This window comes from Oenanthe melanoleuca, chromosome 5, assembly GCF_029582105.1.
Source record: "Oenanthe melanoleuca isolate GR-GAL-2019-014 chromosome 5, OMel1.0, whole genome shotgun sequence".
NCBI classification, from domain to species: Eukaryota; Metazoa; Chordata; class Aves; order Passeriformes; family Muscicapidae; genus Oenanthe; species Oenanthe melanoleuca.
In genome coordinates this window covers 38,684,698-38,703,545 of record NC_079339.1, presented here as the reverse complement: position 1 = coordinate 38,703,545, position 18,848 = coordinate 38,684,698, and the positions used below count along the sequence as shown (strand labels likewise).

At 42.6% G+C, this 18,848-nt stretch overlaps 2 protein-coding genes across 2 annotated transcripts; one reads left to right on the top strand and one right to left on the bottom strand.

Moving 5' to 3' along the window:
* Nucleotides 1-37: 37 nt before the first annotated feature.
* Nucleotides 38-10,931, top strand: LOC130254167 (DNA mismatch repair protein Mlh3-like). Its single transcript, XM_056493463.1, has 9 exons — nt 38-867; nt 2,848-2,920; nt 3,563-3,634; nt 4,603-4,711; nt 7,449-7,608; nt 8,256-8,279; nt 8,478-8,559; nt 9,544-9,695; nt 10,422-10,931. Exons 1-9 carry the CDS (start codon nt 850-852, stop codon nt 10,497-10,499), a joined length of 768 nt encoding a protein of 255 aa, XP_056349438.1. The 5' UTR covers nt 38-849; the 3' UTR covers nt 10,500-10,931.
* Nucleotides 10,932-11,289: 358 nt separating this feature from the next.
* Nucleotides 11,290-17,235, bottom strand: EIF2B2 (eukaryotic translation initiation factor 2B subunit beta). Its single transcript, XM_056493462.1, has 8 exons — nt 16,983-17,235; nt 16,300-16,420; nt 15,619-15,767; nt 14,749-14,912; nt 14,382-14,477; nt 13,358-13,495; nt 12,640-12,706; nt 11,290-11,774 (listed from the first exon to the last, which is right to left on the bottom strand). The coding sequence occupies exons 1-8, from the start codon at nt 17,143-17,145 to the stop codon at nt 11,617-11,619; spliced, it is 1,056 nt and encodes a 351-aa protein (XP_056349437.1). The 5' UTR covers nt 17,146-17,235; the 3' UTR covers nt 11,290-11,616.
* Between the last annotated feature and the right edge of the window lie 1,613 nt (nt 17,236-18,848).

Genomic DNA, 18,848 nt, shown 5'->3' with positions numbered 1-18,848 from the left:
CTTTAATGTTACATAATTTCAAAACCAAAACATTGTAAACTGTCTTTCCCTCTATGGAAAAAGTAATCTCAAAATTAAAATTTACCAAGTGGCAAAATTGTAATAAAGTGTCTGTCTGCTTTGTGGACAGAGATTAAATAACCCAGGTTTGAGCAGTTCTTAAAAGTGTATTTCACCATAGCAGTTTTTAAAGCCTGGCAGGATTACAGCATGTGAGAGGGAAACAATGTTGGAGCTTTTAGAAAAACTTCCTTTGCTGTCATGAGGTAGCATTATCTTTAATCCTCATGTTGTGTGTGTGTAAACATATGTATGTAACCATTTCCACCTGCAAACAATAGGCATGGAGCTGCAAACCACCTGCTGGTGAGTTTCTGGAAGGGAGCAGTTCTGTTCAGTTCTTGTGGTGACGTGTGCTCTGACTCATTCCAGGGTAATGCATCCTTTGTAATGTTATCCCCTGAGAGCTCACGTAGGCTGATCATTAACCTCAGCTTTTCATAGGTACTTGGAATCAGTTGGATGCATTGAAATTAGCAGGTAATAGCCAGATGGGAAGGATACATGGGGACAGAAGCAGAGAAATTGCCAGATGATTTTTTCAGTTTTTATTCTTGTGTAGAAAGCTTTGTTTGTGACATGCCGAGTTATTTCCAGTTTTTATTAAAGCTTGTTCGTTTGGAGTATTTGCTCTGTGTGCTTGGGGGTTTTTTTTTGCCCTATCATTGGGCCTTTCCTTGATGTAGAATCCTTTTCTTTCAGATTGCAGTTGATGTGACCAGCAGCCAGGCTGACAGTCTGGCTGTGAAAATTCACAATATCTTGTATCCTTATCGTTTCACCAAAGACATGGTTCATTCAATGCAGGTAAAATATAATCTATTACTATATCATCCCCAAATTCCCGTTCAGCAGGTGGGATTTGCTGATGTTTCTACCTCGTAGGAAAGAAATATCCAGGAAAAAAGTTCATATTCCTAATTTTCACAAGCGCTAGCAGAATTCTTGGTCATGTGTGATACCAGCAGACGTTTGTCATGCCATTATCTTAGTATCATCCTATGGTTAATCAGCTATCTGCAAGTGACTCAAAAATTACTTGACTAGTTAAGTCAAAATGAAGAGAGCCCTGTTACTGATGCTTAGAAACATTATTAAGTAAATGACAGTTCAAAGTACAGTTTTTATATTTGCTGTAGGCATTTTCTTAGTTCATATTTCTCTTAAATCTGTGTCCTGTATCTTCCTTTCTATTTAACTTAGAAATTTAATTCCTTAGCTGAATGATTTCAAAATCAAATCCAAGATTTAATGGAAAAACTTGAAATTTCACCCTAAGATTTATGTTTGCCCTTAAAAGTGATTTTTTTGAAATGACATAAAAACATCAAGTTTTACTATTTCAGTGGCTTTTTTAAAATCAAATGTTTTGAGTGTTAGCTTAAAAGCTAATGTAAATATGTATCTTCAACTTACGTATTTGATGTGTGCTTGGATAGAAATGCCAGTGTAGATTCTCTCCCTCTCTTGTACCCCAGTGACAAAAGGCTTACAGGTCCAGCTGGCACTACTCTTGCACAGTCAGGTTGCTGACTTTGAGATTGCAGGTTCTGACTGTGTGAAGTATGGTAATATTAATCTTCAGGGTGGACAAGGTTCCAAATTATTCCCTAACTTACGTTGTGAGTGCATGAATAATAGGAGTAAATAAAGTTACTGTAGTGAACAGGCTGTGTTTCACAAAGATGTGAGAGGAAAGATGGAGAATGGAAGGTGCCATTTGTCTATTTTCTCATAATAAGAACTGTTCTTTAAAACTTACTGAATGTTTCTGGGATTACCTGTGCCGTGTTTTCCTTTTTATGCTTTTAAGAAGGCAAAACTAGAGGAAATTACTTCTTCCTATCTCTGAAAAAGTTAAACGCTGCCTTCAGTATAGCAATTTTGAGAATCTCTCTACAAAAGATTAAAAGCAGAAAATGTTGCATCATGTGACAGGAGAAGAATAAAAAGAATCATTAGTATTGCATCCCTGCAAAGAAATAGAGTAATCCATTAATTTTTACCTACCAGGTGAACAATGTGCATGTTGTGAAACAGAGAATTCAGGGTGAGCTATGTGGCATTGGTAGAAACTCCTCCATAACGCCATATCTGTATATTTGAAATATAACAATAAGATACTGAAAGCATTGTGCACCTCATCTCAGTATTGCCTGTTGCTCTGGTTGATTTCTGATGCTTGAGGGGAAAGTGGAGTCAAGGCACAGAGGCAAATTCTATATCAAAAAATTAAGGGAAAAATTGCTTCCTGTCTTTTGCAGATAATTAGCAGGTTCAAAAAGTTGTTTACATTCTCTTTTGGTGATATCAACAAATCAATTACCCAGCGTCACTGCGCACAGCTTTCATTCCCAACTCAAGGAGATTTCTACATGACCATTTAATTCACCTTAGAACAATTAGTGCTCATGCCCTTATTACTATCTTTGAAAAAGTTTTTCGATATTTTTTTTTAATATTTTGAAACTTATTCTTAGATCCAGACAAAACTGTTTCATGACCATTTAATGGTCATTTGACCTTCTGCCAGTATTATCTTTTAGCTTGAATAATTTCTGCCTTTTCCATATTTAGTTCCCCATTGTATTTATAAGGAATTACTATACAGCTTCTCAGTCTAGTTTTACTAGGCTTTTTGGGTTAGGAAAGATGTGGCTTCCAGTCCTCTAGTCGTCATACGAGCTATTTGTTGCTCTTGATCCGTTTTGATTGTTGTTTCTTTTGTTTGACTTCATTTAAAAATAATTTTACTGCTCTGTAATGAGTTTTATGAGTATCTTACAGGTTCTTCAGCAAGTGGACAATAAATTTATCGCTTGTTTAATTAACACTAGGAATGGAATGGATAAAAATGCAGGTAAGACTGGTTAATAGCATGAAGTTGAGGTGGCTGTCAAGTGGACTGCAGAGGGAGCACTGTCCTATTTGTAATCTCTTCTTGTCTTGGGATGATACTCTTAGTAGAGGAAAATCTTAGTCTTTGCTTGAAATTTCTTGGATCTTCTTTATCTTTATTTTGGACATTGTTGAGTGTTCCTACCGCCTTCAGATTAATGTTATAAAAATAGATTGTACTCAGATTGCTAATATCTTTCAGGCTCTGTTCACAGTGTCTGGACATACTCATTGTTGAAGCTCTGAAGCTGTACAAAAATGGCATTCAAAATCAGTAGTTTTTGTAACATTTTGAAAGGCTGTCAAACAGAACAATTTATAGGTGATCTCAGCTCTCATTCTTAAGTTAGATGAAGATGTCAATAGACAAGGGTTCCTGACTCAATTTAATTACCTAATTTAACCACCAGTTTGGACCACTGGATTTCTGTTCTGTAGTAACTTTATGTTCTGCCAACACAGCCTCCTCCTCACTTTGTTTCTGTGAAACAAGCTGATACTTATCTTCTAAATGTGGCTTCTGGGAAGTGGTTATTCTTTCTGACCCCTGCAAGTTGTCTGGTACAAAGCTGCCTATTTCTCATCTGTTGTGGTACATTTTTAGATGGAAACCTCCTGATTTTGGTGGATCAACATGCAGCTCATGAACGGATCCGCTTGGAGCAGCTGATTGCAGGTGAGGATTCACGTGGTCTAAGAAACATAGATAATCAGTGCACAGAAAAGTACAAATGAGCTCTCTGGGATGTACAGAACCGATAGGATATTCATTTGTTATCTTTATCCTGATTCCTAGAAGAGTACAGACATTCAGTGTCTATAGCAGTCATAATAATGGGAGCTGAAAATTCTTACAGCCTTTCCAAAAATAAAAGATATAGTCCCTACCCACAGAACTATTGAACTAAAATAGTCCTCACATAATGAAAGAGCAGGAAGACTGATAGGAAAAACAATGAAGAGGAAGTAGAACAACATAAATAAGTTTGTGTGGTTATACTGTGAAGAATGAGACTGAAATGCCAAGTATAGAGCCTAGTTCATTTGGTTCCTTTTTTGCTGAATACTGCTTAAAGCCTAAAATTTCCACAGTCTGACTGTTTGCAAAGGGATAATAGTCTTCTGTGTAAGCTCATTAGCCATTGGTTTCAGTGTTAAAAGGCACAATAGCCATCCATCAAGTACTTAAAAATCATTGACCTTCTCTTACATCAACAAACACTGCGCAGTTCCTGCAGAGTGTTCCAGGAACTCTGCTCCTTCTGGTCAGGTACTGAAAAAAGGTAAAGACTGAAGGAAAAATGCTTAATGAATAGTATTTTAACTCCATTTATATCTGACTTTTCTGTGGAAAAACTGTTCTCTCTGAGTTGAACCAAATATATCAGTAGGGTTTTTTTTTTGCTATTTAGGGTGACTCTTTTTTGGAACTGGTGGGAAAAACAAAGTGGCATTAACCAACTCTTCCCCAGGGACTAGATGTCTGGTTTGTGACATTCCCAGTCCTCCACAAGTTTCAAGAGAAGGCATTCTGTGGTCACTTTTTAATCCAAGCAGGGGATTACATGCCAAACCAGAGGGTCATTAAGGGTAATGCCTCCGTAAATATTTTAAGAGGGATACTTCTAAATGTTTCATTCACAGATTCCTATGAGAAGGAAGCTGCAGCATGTGGCAAGAAGAAAATACTGTCATCCTCCATCTCTCCCCCTTTAGAGATTGAAGTTACAGAAGAGCAAAGAAGATTTCTACGGTTAGTAGTGACAATTAGCTCTTAATTTTTGGGGATGGCTCTGTTCACCAGAAAGACCTCTATATATTGCCAGGTTACCATGAAACTCAGGAGAAAAGCTGTTGATTCTTTCCTGAGCAGAGCCCAGTTGGCTCTGTCTGTACTGAGGGAAATAGATATGCTTCTTAGGCACGTTGTTACAACATCTCAACAAGACAAAACCCTCGGGTGTGCCATTTCTGTGCCTTTGCAATGTGCTCTGATTTCCCTGGGAAAGTAAACCTTCATGTGTGGGCCAGAAGACTGCCAAAGCAGCTTCCAACAGTTCCTCCTGTCTGGGGCTCAGGACCTGGGAGTGCACAAAGGGCTGCAGTGCCCAGAGTGTTGACCTAGGTACTGACTTTACAGGCACTTTTTGAGAAGAGGAGGATGGGGTATGGAAAGTCTGTATTGCAAATCCTTCAAAAACACATTCCTTTTTCCGAGGTGACTGCCAAGAGTAACTAATGAACACTGTTTCCCAAATGTTTCAGAATGGTGACCTAGCTACAATTAGGATATTTAACTTTTCTACTTCAGGAGTTTAGATACAGATTTATTGTTGGACTATTGCAGACCTATTGGACAGTCATCAAACTTTTTTTTCCCCCAAATTCCTGTCACCTGCCACATGCATTTGTGAGGAGATCACTTGCTTACTGTTGTTCATAGTTCAGTAATGTTTGGATGTCTTTATTGTTCCCACCTCTCAATAATGTTGTTGCTAACATCACAATATATGTAATACCTCTTGTTCAACTTTGATTTATTTTTGCACTAATCTGTGAATGTCTTTCATTTCTAACATATCTACTTTAGATAATGGATGGCTAAAATTGAATACTATATAACAAGTGAGAAAATCCCATTGATTTGTACAGTTGCTTTGCAGCTGTGCACATATTTTCTGATTATTATATCCACACCTGATATTTTGTCTGTTTTTTTGGCTACTGCTGCTTGTATGAGCTGTTTGCCTGTGGATGGTCATCACAAAGAAACAGAGTAGTAGGGGTTGTTTTTTGAATTTGTGTTGTTTATGTAGAAGCTGGTCAAAAGTAGAAATAGATTAAATTACTTCTGATAGTTTGTATTTATTTGTGTTTAGGAGCAAGACTTTCTTTGTCTTTCTGTTCATTTTTTATTCATCCTACTGATTTCATTCTTCATTTTTCTACTTGTTTTAAATTCTGATTGAGTTCAACTTTATCTCTATTCTCAGCTGACTTAAATAATTTTGTCCTTTCTACAAATTTGCATTCTTGACCATGCCTCTTTTTTTCTCCATCATTAATAAAGAGCCATGAGGATACAGATCAGGACTCATGTTGAACACTGACCATCTGTTGCCAGCATACCTTGCTTCTGTAGTCTCTAAATCATAAAAGATGTTGCTTCTCTATCCATGACAACCTTTTGCTGGCTTACTAGAACTTTCATTGTGTGACTTAATAATTTTTCAGTCTGTATTAGTAGTTAATCCCTTTGCAATTGCTCTGGGAGACAATCAGTACTAAATGTTATGAATTAAAAGTATTATGTGAAAATCTAAATTATGTTATTATTGTTACTGTCAGACTGTGACTGTATTCTTTGGTTAAGTTTGGTGCAGTAAAATAAATTGTCTAAAAGACCTTTCACTTCAGCTATGCTTGCAATTTAATTGTTCAGCTGGATCTCTGGTTCACCTGCAGCTTTGGTTCTGTTATTTGTCTACTAAGCATTGTAGTAATGCATTGTTCTGTTGACTCTCTTGAACTTCCTTCATTATTTTTTCTCTTAATAATAGTTTTTAAAAACCCAGAAGAGCCAAACTGACTTCACTAGCTGCTTGGATTTTGTCATTTCATTCACAATGGCCTTTTTGTCTTTCTGTGTGCTTGCTGAAGGCTATACATGTCTTCTTTTTTTGACTAGAATTTCACAAGCCATGTTCATGTGGAGGCTAATAATTGTACTATACTCATGATTGATTTAGCCAAGTTTAGATTTGCTTCTTTCTATTTTTTGTTCAAAGAATTTCTTTTCTAGAACTAACCTTTACCATCTTTGTTTTAAGTGAATGTTCCCTAAATTAATGAAGTATATATTGTAACAGTTGTTTTTACTTTGAAGATAAGCTCTCATCTGTTTGTGAAGTCTCTTTTTTGTGTGTATTTTTCCATCCACAGGCTGACATATGCCATAATTAACTAGAGGTTGTTCTTTCCTGTGTTCCCTTTGCTTAACAGGATATAAAGTTCATTAAACCATCATAAATTTCTTACAATATTTTTTTCCATTTTAAGTATTTGCTAATACGTGTCAATTGAATTCACAGTTCTTTTAGATTAAACTTAAAGTAGTCTAATGCTGTGTAATTCCAATATTTGGAATATTTGTATGTTGAACCAGACATCTCATGCATCTTCAGAAAAGGCAGATTTATAAATTTAGAAATAAAGCCTCTCTTCACATAATACAGGAACTCTTAGATCTTGTAGCTGTGGAACATGAAAAATGCACAGTTGATTGGAGTGAAAAAATATGTCTGAATATAAGCTGAAAGGGAAATTTACTTGGAATCTCATGATGCATGGATTTTGGGATGGGAAACTGTTACAGCAAGTGAAATAAGGAAATCATATATGTGGATTACAGAAATATTTACATGTGCTGTGGAGTCATAGATACAGTGGTTTATGTCTTATTTCTGTTGGTTTTTTTTTTTTTTTCTCAGATGCTGCTACAAAAATTTGGGGGACTTGGGTCTTGAATTATCATTTCCTGAGACAAACAACTCCTTGATTCTTGTGAGGAAAGTGCCAATGTGTTTTATAGAAAGAGAAGCCAATGAATTACGACGGAAAAGACAACCTATCACTAAAAGTATTGTTGAGGTCAGCTGTGGTTATAGGTGAAGTTATGATAGTAGGTCTTGTTCTGTATTCATGGCCCAGGATATTACAGGACCTCTGTTATGAAGGAGACAATGAAGTCCCCTAGCAAATGTGAGTGCCTTTTAGAAGCAAAATAGTCCCAAAATTGAAATCACTGAACTATAACTGAAATGATAGAAGACTATTTCAGACTTGGACTAGTGGAGAAACTAAGAAAAACTGTATACAGCAAAGATATTTCAACCATTTACTGCACATGGATGCTTGAATGAACAATAAATGTTTGAAGGGACAGAAAAATTATTAAATGAAGGAACAGTAAAATAATAATTCCTAACAAGTAATATTTATGTATCAGCAATATTAAAGTTGTTTCCATGAAATCTCTACATGAGCAATGGGGCTTTCTAAAATCCACTGTTTCAGATGTTCTGCAGTTTGAGGGAGAAATCCCTGATGTGATTACTTGCTGTGGGAGGTCAGGACTTCCACCTAGATCTTTCACACAGTGGACAGTGTACTACCAACAGTATCACTTTTCCTGATTCTGGCCGTCACACAGCAAATTATACACAGATGTGAACAAAGTACGCTGGGGGATAGAAGGGAAAAATAGCAACTGATGACATTACCTTTTTTCTTTCTAGGAGCTTATTCAAGAACAAGTTGAGGTGAGTTGCTGTCTACTTCTAGAGTTGACTATAACAATCCAAAGCTTACTGGGTGAATCAAAGGGAGTGTGTTGAACTTCAGATGAGAGTGGACTAGGTGATCCCCTACCTTTTCCTCATTTTTAATTTCCTTTGTGTTACAGTTGTTTTTTCTCAAAATAAATGGAAAATAACATGATGTTTCCTTACTGCTTCTAGCTAATGCAGACCACAAGAGGAGGAGCACGAGGGACACTACCTCTGACATTTCTGAAGGTGTTAGCTTCCCAGGCCTGTCATGGTAGGGAAACTGTACTTCTCTTTCATTCTTTCTCTCTTTTTTTTTTTTTTTTTTTTCTTTCCCCCCAAAGCTTTCTCTCTACACAGCATCCTCTCTGGGGCAGTGTTTGCAGCTTTTGCAGTGTTAAAGGCAGTCTTTCCAAATTTTAATTTCCCTTAAGTATCCCAAGTGGTAGTTTAAGTGTGCCTGCAACATTTCAAGTACTTTTGGAAGGAGTGTGGTAAAAATTTACATCTTCTCAGGGACCTGGCAATGAGCAGGCCTTACTGGTGTAGACTGCAGTAACTCCAGCCTCTTGTTGCAATTCCTGTGCCATATACAGTATTGACAAAAGATATCACTGAAAGGGCAAACGTGAACCAGAAGTATCTGTTTTCTCAACAGTGTCTCAATTTACAATTGGCAGTCAGTATGTTTCAGATTGCAGATGATCTTGTGCATCTGTGAAGGCTGAAGTTTGCAAACACCTCTGAAATAACTCCCTAATGTTCTGCTTGAATTTCCTCTGGATGCCTTTAAGTACTCACTTTTTGGAAAGGACTAGTGGCAGGGCTAGCACTTGGTCTCAGAAGTGATACCTGTCCGTGGCAGCCACTGAGAACTACTAAAGCCTCTGAAACTGTTATGAACTGTTATCTTGGTTTAATACTTCTTGATTTGTGAACTGTTTTCAACTTCAACTGTAATACATACACACAAAATTTGCCTCTTGCACCATTACCTGAAATGCCAAAATGTAATAATCTTACCATCCCTCGGACTTGGGCTTTGTGAAAGTTTAAGCCATGGAAAGCTGATCTCCTTATACAGCATACTCTTTAATTGAGCTAAGTCCCAAGTCTGCCACACTGCAGCCTTTGGGTTGCCTTTGCAGCCTCTCAGCTAATCTTTGGAAGATGCCTTCTTTTCACTGAAAGCCACAGGTGTAGAAGGAAGTGGAGACTTCTTTGGCAGCAGGGCTAAGAATGTGTCTCTCTTTTTCAGGAGCTATTAAGTTTAATGAGCATTTGACTTTGGAGGAGAGCTGCAGGCTTATTGAAGCTTTGTCATCTTGTAAGCTGCCCTTCCAGTGTGCTCATGGAAGACCTTCAATGCTGCCTCTTGCAGACATAGACCATCTACAGCAGGAAAAACAGGTACTGTGTTGGACACACCTCTGGTACTCCATGTTCTGGATTATCAGAGGTGCATCATGAATGTGTGTTAGAACTAGGCTTGTCCACTTTGAAACCGTCATCGCTGGCCTTATATTACTTGACTTTTTACATATTATTATCAATAAAATGAAACTTCAGGACATAAGCCATCTGTCCTGAAAACACTTTAGCAAGGATCTTACCATATGTTATTTGAATAGTCACACTGACTTGAATAGTGTCCTTAAGGTTAAGCATACATTAAAGTGTTTGCAGTTTTTAAGTGTAAGATGTGGAAAACATGGAAATTCTGAAATTCTGCTAGTGGCAAAGATGCTAATTAAATAAATGCTTACTTCCCCAAAGTTTAAGATGCTATAAAATGGGGATAAAGCACACGAATAGCAACATTTATTATAAAATCCTAGGATGGTTTGGGTTGGAAGGGACCTTAGAGATCATCTAGTTGCCATGAGTAGGAATGCCTTCCACTGGACAAGGTTACATTTAAATTATATTTAAATCAGGTTAAATTTAAAACAAAATTATTGCTCCTCCCTTTTGCTATTACTTACTTTATTATTATTAAATTGGATTCTATTGTAAGTCAGGTAGGACTTTGAATTAGATATTAACTTGGGAATGACTGTATTCGGGCAGAGTATGGAAACGCTGAAACTTATTTATTCAGTTATGATTTGTGCTTCTTAATTTTTCTCCCTCCAGCCTAAACCTAATTTGACTAGACTGAGGAAGATGGCACGCGCATGGCAGCTATTTGGGAAAAAAAAGGAACCTATTTAAAAAAAATTAAGACTGTAAACTGCAACCACTAGAAGCACTGGTATGATCCATGAGCTGTGTTGTTAGACTACAATACCTTGTGGAGCCAAGTTCTGAGCCAGTGCAGTCACCAAAGCTCTCCTCTGACTACTGAACAAAGAAGCAGAGACCAGCCAGGAGAACATGGCAGAAGGAGCTCGCCCTTGGAGCCTGGAGAAGCTTCTTCATCATTAAGGAATAGTGTTGTGAGTATGGGCCCCACGTCAGCGCTGGACTGTTGGGTGCAAGGAGTCCCAGCCACTTGCACTTACTAAAGCAAAACACTTATTTTCTGCAAGCACAGCATAATTCTGTATATATAATTGCATAATAGAGAGGGGGATTTAAATTAGTGTATTTTACAGTACTTTGAAAATTGGAAGGCATTTCTTAATAAAGTTCACACTAAACTCACTCCTTGGGCTCATGGCAGTGGTTGGAATGAGGATCGACCAGCTTCATAGTATATAAAGGGCAACTTACAACCAGGAAACACTTAACTTGGCAATGAATGACACACACAGCTGCTTTGTCCAGCTTCTTGCAGTTTGTGTTCTTGAGTGAGAGATTTCTAAATCCTCACATAGCCCTGCAGAAATAATAGTTAAATATCCATTTTGAAGACAACTGTTGAAGGATTCCTACTCCTATCACATTCACATGTGAAAGCGTGCTGTAAAGCCTGCTACTGCTCATGTAGTGAGTGCAGGCAACTCACTACACTGGTAAAACTCATGCTAGTTAAAGAAACAAAACAACTGCATATGGAAAATGTGCTTAACAGTGAGGTCACTGTAAACAGCCTTTATTGCAGCGTACTTTGAAGTAACAGCTTAGCTGCCCCGGTTACACATATGCCTTGCTATTTCAAAATCAAAGTGGGTTAGCAGCTCCACATCGTTTTTGACAGCACAGAGATGAAAACCTGTACAAGAGCTCTACCCTCTCTTACTTCTTTTGGGTAGGAAAGACATTGCTGAGCAAATTCCTCACTGGCTCCCCACAGCAACCTGTGTTTGCAACATACACTTTAATTAGCTGTTCTATCTTTCTGAAGAGAAAGATGGAAAGAGTCCAAATAGTGACGTGTTTCACAGTATTAGAGTTCATAGTCATCTGGATGGTAGAGCTCGCTCATGAGGCGGTAAATGTAGGAAGGTGCATTACCCCCAATGTTAGAAATGAAGAGAGTAATGAGCTCTGGAGGGACGTAGTCAAACACTGGGCAGTGAACATTGATTTTTGCCAGGATCTCCCCTGTAAAGTGAATAGTAGCAGTATCAGTCAAAGCAACTCAAAGTACATATAGTCTTTTGCACACCTTCTGGAGTCCCTGAAACTAGTTATGCACATGCCACCCTGAAGTCAGTACTTGAACATCCTGAATACTTTCCAACTTCTACACTGATGGAATTGAATTACAGGTGTACAGCAATCTTGAATGAATGGCAAAACTCTGTTTCTGGTCATTTTTGTTGGTAGAAACCCCAGATCCCCTCTGATGTAGATGGCTCTAACTGCCAAAAAACCCTACCACTGTGTAATACAATAATCCTGATACTGCCAAAGTTAGTATTTTAAGAAATGCTCAGAAGGCCAAAACTAAAATCCAGTGCAAATCCTGCTATCTTCATTTCAAAATATTGGTCACATAGAAATGTGGCTTTGAGACTTTGCTAACTGAAAATGGGCTTAGGCACTGACATCTTTCTAAAGATGGTGTTTGTGTGGGAAGCCCATGGCAGAGACACTGTTTCAATGGTGCACCACGTAACAAAGTTTCAATAAGTTATAGCAACTAAGGGAAGCTGCCCTCGATGTTGGGCATCAGCCCTGTCCCAAGGAAACTGCTACCTACCTACCTGGCATCATTATCACCATCCTATAATAAAGTATCAATTCAGAGCAGAGCAAAACTGCAATGACAGTGTTCAAAAGAAATAATTTTTCTCTACGCAATGTAGAGTTATAAAACTGGATGGTTCACAGCACTCTTTTCTGAAAAGGATTTTCTGTCTTGGGTTATAACATAGTCCGATAATTAATTTTTTACATGAGTTACAAAAAAGAAAAAAAAATTATAGTCTGAACCAGCTTCACCAGATGTATAAATAACAAGTACCTTCTGTGAATGGCAGCACTTCCTGTGGTGACACGAACTTGTGGAATGCATCTTCTTCATTAGGGAACTAAATGAGAAAGAGTACAGGAAGATCAGGAAAAAATCCCTACCCGATTATCCTTGTGAAAACAGATCCTGGCACTGGAAGGAACTAATGCAGAAGAAGATGACTTGCCAGGTGATACTAACTTTGTTCACAATAATTACATAGTGCTTGTGTCTACATTTGTCACATTTACAGGTGAAAGGTTTTTCCTCAAAGCTTTCAGAGCCTTCTATGACATGGCTGCCCTTATCAAAGCCTAGTGAACTGGAGGAGTGAATTCCTCAGTCTGCAATTTCATCTGACAATATTGAAAAAGTACCAAGTGTAAGAAAGAGTTGTCTCATTCTACATTTTCTGCCTTTCAGCACTAACAGTATAAACTGAAATATGTCATGGTTGAGGAAAAATAAGTACGGCAATGCCAGTCTCATCAGTCCAGGCTACATCCTTACACCCAATGTACTGCTTTGCACATGTGGCAGAGGATGGTGCTTCAAGGAGATCCTGAAGTGTGGCAGATTTGGGTGAGGATCTCCTATCTGAAGTAACAGGGCTAGATGGGAGAGATGGCTCATTTACTGACCTTGCCTTGGGACAGACGGTGCTCTCTACCCTAAGCTCCCACAAGTAAAAGCCCCTGCAGGTGCAGTCCTGAAGAGCTACTGTACTTACCTGCGGTGAAAGCTTGAACATGGGGGCACACACGATGAGTGGAGTGGAGTGGTGTTTAGCTGCCAGTGCCAGAGTGTGAGTCCCACTCACAGCAATCAGGGCGCCATTGGCCAGGATTGTCTTTGTACCAATGATGACCTTAAAAGGGCAAATCAGAATTGGATAGCATGTTCCACAGCAAACTGGGGAAGGAACACTTCCTGGCTCAAACCCTGACAGATGAGCTGGAGGAAGACTGTGTCAGTGCAGCCAGCCAGCCAGTGGCTGAGTTACAGGGCAGCTGAATGCTTGATCTGTTTCATCTGGCACTGGCTCTGCACTGAGACGTTCCTCGCTAACAAGAGCATGACTCCAGCACAGGGAGGCCAGCACAAAGAACTACAGAAGACAAATGTATGTTCTACTGCAGGGAACACCAAGCAGAAACTGGGCTGTGGTCCCTGTTGTTCTACAAACCTACAAAGTAAGCTTTGTACAAGTAACTTGACTACTCATTGCAAAAATCCCCTTGCATTATGGTTGAGGCAATAATATAAAGCATCTCAAAATATATAGATAAGAATTGGTGTGGCTGGATTTTAATAGGTTACAAGTACTTTTTCTTCCTCCCACTTTGGGGTGCCAAGTTTTTATCTCTATAAAAGTACAGAACAGATCTGTTTAACAAGACAAACCTTAATTATTTCTTTCATTGGTCATCTTCTGTTTCAGGCAAAGGGGTGTTTCTTCCCTTTGGAAATCCTGCTTTTTGTTCCATCTCTGTTGAAAACTGAGGTTAATCCTTTGAGGCTGTCTTGTAACTGTAGCCACTAAGCCAGAAAAACCTATCACCAGTCAGTCAGTCATCATACTGACTTGGAGTTCCACACTGAATCTCCACCCCAGCAGTGAACAGTGACGATTATAATTTTGAGTTAATTTCAGTGAAGAAACACACCCATCACTGCTGGGACTTGCAGCTGATTTGAGAGGCCTACGTACCCAACCTGCCAAGAACCCCCTCCTCCAGTGGAGCCCTCCTTACCTTGTTGACTCGAGACATGACAGCAAAAATAGCTGCATCACTCATGACAGTAGTTTCAATATTCTCTTTAGACAGTCGGACGGCCATTTCATGACCCTAAAAAGAGGGAGAATCTAATTGGTTCCCTGTGATACAGCTCCTGCAGTGCAATTGTAGAGGTATCACCACTCAATTCTTGTCTGAAATGCAAAAATACCAAGTGATGAAACCTGAACACAGCCCTTTAACTCAAGGATGCTGGGGTAGGATAATGAGCTGTCTCCAATCTCTCAATTGCAAAGGAATTTCCATAACATTCATCTTGATTCCAGACATAAGATTTCAGTAAGAATGTGCAGGACATACGGTGCAGCCAGCGCAGGCTCACCTGGCAGAACGGCGCACACTCTGCCACGATGACCTGGAACTTGCGCTTGCGAGCGGCTTCCTTCAGGAAAGCCTCAACAGTGCGGGAGTAGCCAATGGTCATGATCACCTCATTGGAGTGGATGTGCTCCAGGGCCTGCATAGCAATGTTATCAGTGGTGCCCTCTGAAACAGAAGGAAGACATGGCTGTAAAAGCAGACAGCAAAAGCAACACTTGCACTGCTAGGACTGTCCTCCAACAAGACCATTTTTCACTAAAGCAATGTTATTAGCACTGGTAGAGCAGGAGCAGCTTTTCTCCCCACTCCTTTTGCCAGTGGAATGGAACCAAGAAGCTGGGCCTTGAATGCCCCATGCTCCCTAGCTATACTCTCCCTATATATAAAAATAGCTGTACTGAAAACTCCATTGAGAAGGGAGTAGATTGTGTCAGCATTACTCCAGACTACCACCTGTCCCACAAAACTTTTTTGTAGTTCAATAGCGGGGCAACTTGGGCCTCAGAAGGTGGGTTGGATGCCTGATTTGTCACAAGTATTGCAGAAAAAAATTGTACCACAGTTCTTTGTTACAAGGGTCAGGTTATGTGTGCACAGGAATTTTACACTTTTCTTCAGAGGACTCAAGACTTCCCAGAAGACCAAGACTGCAGGCCTACAGCCCCCCATATTGCTCTTGGTAGAGATCTACTCATCTCCCCATAAGCCAAAGAGGACTTAAAACTAAGTCCTAGGAGTAGCAGGGCTTCAGTCCCTTGGTTCCTTCAGATTAAGCCTCCCAGATCCTTATTATTTTCACCTAGAGAAGAGGAAAGCATCAGCCCCATCCCATAAGAATCTTCACTCAGGAGCAATTCAGACCCATACATACCTAGCTCAATTAGCATCTCATTAATAGCTTCAATAACATTAGCTCTGAGGGAGGGGTAAGGGGTTCTGAAATCTTCACTTAGTCCTCCAGAAGTCAGGAGTTTGTGCAGGGATTCTTGCTGGTCACTTTCCTCACTGCGCCCGTGAAGCCTGTGGAGAAAAGTGGCCTCTTCAGCCTCAGGAAAGAGCACAGGGCCACAGCCAGGCTGAGCACTGTCCCCACAGTGTGGCACACCTGGATGTGAAGAGACAGGAAGGAAAGCCACCCACAGGAGGCACACCATGCCACACCAAAGAGCTTCTGTAGCTGTCTTGGCAGAAAAACATCCAAATCTCTGCCAGAAAGTGCCTTCTTAAGTCATGTGCAAACACTGCTGTCCATAGACAAGGAGCAGGCTGGAGACTACTGCTGCAGTGGGATGGACCCCCCCTGGGTACAGACAGAGAGAACAACCCAAGGCCAGGCACAGACTTTTGTCATGCACTCACAACACATAGACCAAGAGGAAATATCATCACCCACGGTGAAATCAACAGGGTTTCCCTTGGTGTTAAACTCCCTGAATCGCTCTCTAGGAGAGGTGGAAAAAGGGGTGATGGAAACTAAAGGGGTTTTACAGAAGCAACTTAAAAGGGCAGTTCTGGGCTTTCACAGATACAGGGTGCAAGAGGGGCACTTTACCTGCCATATTCCTCACGAATGACCTTCAATACTCGTCGCACCATGTTGCCCACTGTTGTCTCTGACGGCTGGGCTGCCGTCATCCTCTGGCCCTCTGTCCGGATCAGATCCATGAGCTCCCCTAAAAGAGAGCCCTGGTTATCGCTGCCCAGAGCAAGCCCACGCGAGCATCAAACCGGTGCACCCCCAACATCCCAGGGCCAGCAGCTGCTCCAGCACAAGGACCACCGCACCAAGAAACAACAGCAAGGGGCGAGCAGAGAGCAGCTGGTTCCACTGATGGGTTTTGCAGTCGGAAACGCTTGGACACAACACAGACTTAGGGAAGACCATCAGCAGCGCATCTGGTGTTTCCTCTGAAAGAGGAAACCGCATGCTGCTGGAAAGGTCCGTGCTCGGAGTGCCGCCGCTGAGGGGAGAGCAAGCCTGGAGCAGGGCAGCTGCTCGGGTAACGCGGCCCGTGAGCGCAGCAGCTGAGAAGAGCTGTGCCGTGGCAGCACAAGCATTGGCAATCCGCCGGTCGCTGCTAGCGAGGCCCCAGCTCCCAGGCACCGAGCCTGCCCCGGCCCTGCGCATCCCTCCGCCCCCGACAGCCGCGGCCCGGCTGCAACTGCCCCGCCGCCGGCTCGGGCCCAGCGCTGGGGGAGCCGCACCCGCCCGGGGAACACGCTGAGTCCGCTCACCGGCCCGGCTCCATCGCCCGTGCCCGACGATCTTCCGCAGCAGCGACAGCGTCTGCCGCGCCGTGTCCTCGGAGCGCGGCCGCTCCCCGCCGCGCCGCAGCCGCGCCGCGAAGGCCTCGATCTGCTCGGAGAGCTCCGAGCCGCGCTCGGCGGCGCCCGGCATGGCGGCGACACTTCCGCTTCCGTCCCCCCGGCGCGCCACTGGCGGAGGCTCCCGCGCTGTGCCCGCCCCCCGCGGCGGCTCGGCCAATGAGCGGCACGCCCTGAGGTGGGCGGGGCCGCTGCCTCAGGCTGGAGCCGGGCGGTGCCCGGGCCCGGGAGCGAATGGCCGGGTTTACTCTGGAGAGGGCGGTGCCCGGGCCCGGGAGCGAATGGCCGGGTTTACTCTGGAGTGGGCGGTGCCCGGGCCCGGGAGCGAATGGCCGGGTTTACTCTGGAGTGGGCGGTGCCCGGGCCCGGGAGCGAATGGCCGGGTTTACTCTGGAGCGGGCGGTGCCCGGGCCCGGGAGCGAATGGCCGGGTTTACTCTGGAGAGGGCGGTGCCCGGGCCCGGGAGCGCAGGGCCGGGTTTGCTTTGGAGCGGGCCGTGCGCCGCGTCTGAAGAGCCAAATCAAACGCGCTGGGAAAGGCGCAGTTCCTGGCAGCCCGATTGTTCTTGCTGGCAGAGCCAGAACCGGCCCTGGATAAGGCAGGAATGTAGCTCCTTTGTGTCTAGTTCCTGGAGCAGTGTGTCCAGGGAACAGGCAGGAGCCATGGAATAATTCTCATTGCGGTACTGCTTTACTCTGTCGCTCTGCTCTGCGTCCGGTTGTTTGAGATTAGGAAATAAAAGCAAACAGGTTTATGCTGGAAGCTTTCAGTGATTGCTTCATGCTGAGGCTTGTAGGGCCTTGGATGTTCATGACATATTTTTTGCGTTTGTCCGGTTAGCTTAGGACTCGCCCTACAGCCAGCTCCTGTTGGGTCCCCAGCAAAACACCAACAGCTGGTGTGCTGGCTCTGAGGACTTGAGACAGGTGATTTGTCACCCAAAGCCTGCGGGGGACTGAGTCCTTCCATATCTCTCTTTTCCTCCTGCTTCCTCAAGTGGCCCTGTGTGCCTGGAAGCCAGTGCCCAGCAGCCTGGGGAAGGAAGCTCAGTGTATCTTTCCAACACCTGGCAAAAGGCCACACATCCAAGTTTGGCTCCATGATGAGCTTGGAGGGTGCTACAGCCCTGGATGGAAGTCAGAGTTTCACTCCATGATGAGCTTGTCCCATCCTTTGCCCCTGGAGAAACTTAGTAGAGGGTGACAAGGTTTGCCCAGCTATTGGCTCCACTATGCTGGGCCCCCACTGTGCCAACTGGGCACGCCCTGGTTCCCCACTACCTTGTCTCCTCCTTCTCCCCAGATTTAGGTGTATGTTTTCTTCTCTAGTGTGTAAATCAGAAGCTCTCTGGAGCAAGGTCTGCTCAGCTCTGCATTTGTGCAGGGGAACCCCATTCCCCCTTTGCCTCTCTGCACAGCCACTTACAGCAGGGCTGGGGAGGATGTCCGTGCCCGTTGGCTGCCTGCTGCTGCTCCTGCAGTGCTGTGTGCCAGCTGCCTCTGTGTGCACAAACAGCTCCTACACATGCACTCAGGGACTGGGACCTGTGGATTGGCCAGAAAAATAAAAATCACTGCGTTGGAGCTTTTCTTTGTTTGTTTACTTAACTTGCTAGTAAACAGAGCAGCTCTTGGAGATTATGCAGGATGGAGAAGAGGAAGGGAAACCAGGCTCTGAGGTTATGACCTCCTTGTGGATGCTGGGCTGTTTACATTCCCTGCTTTGGTCCCAATAACTATTGCAGGGCAGTTTTTTCCCAGCGCTCTGCCAGGCTGC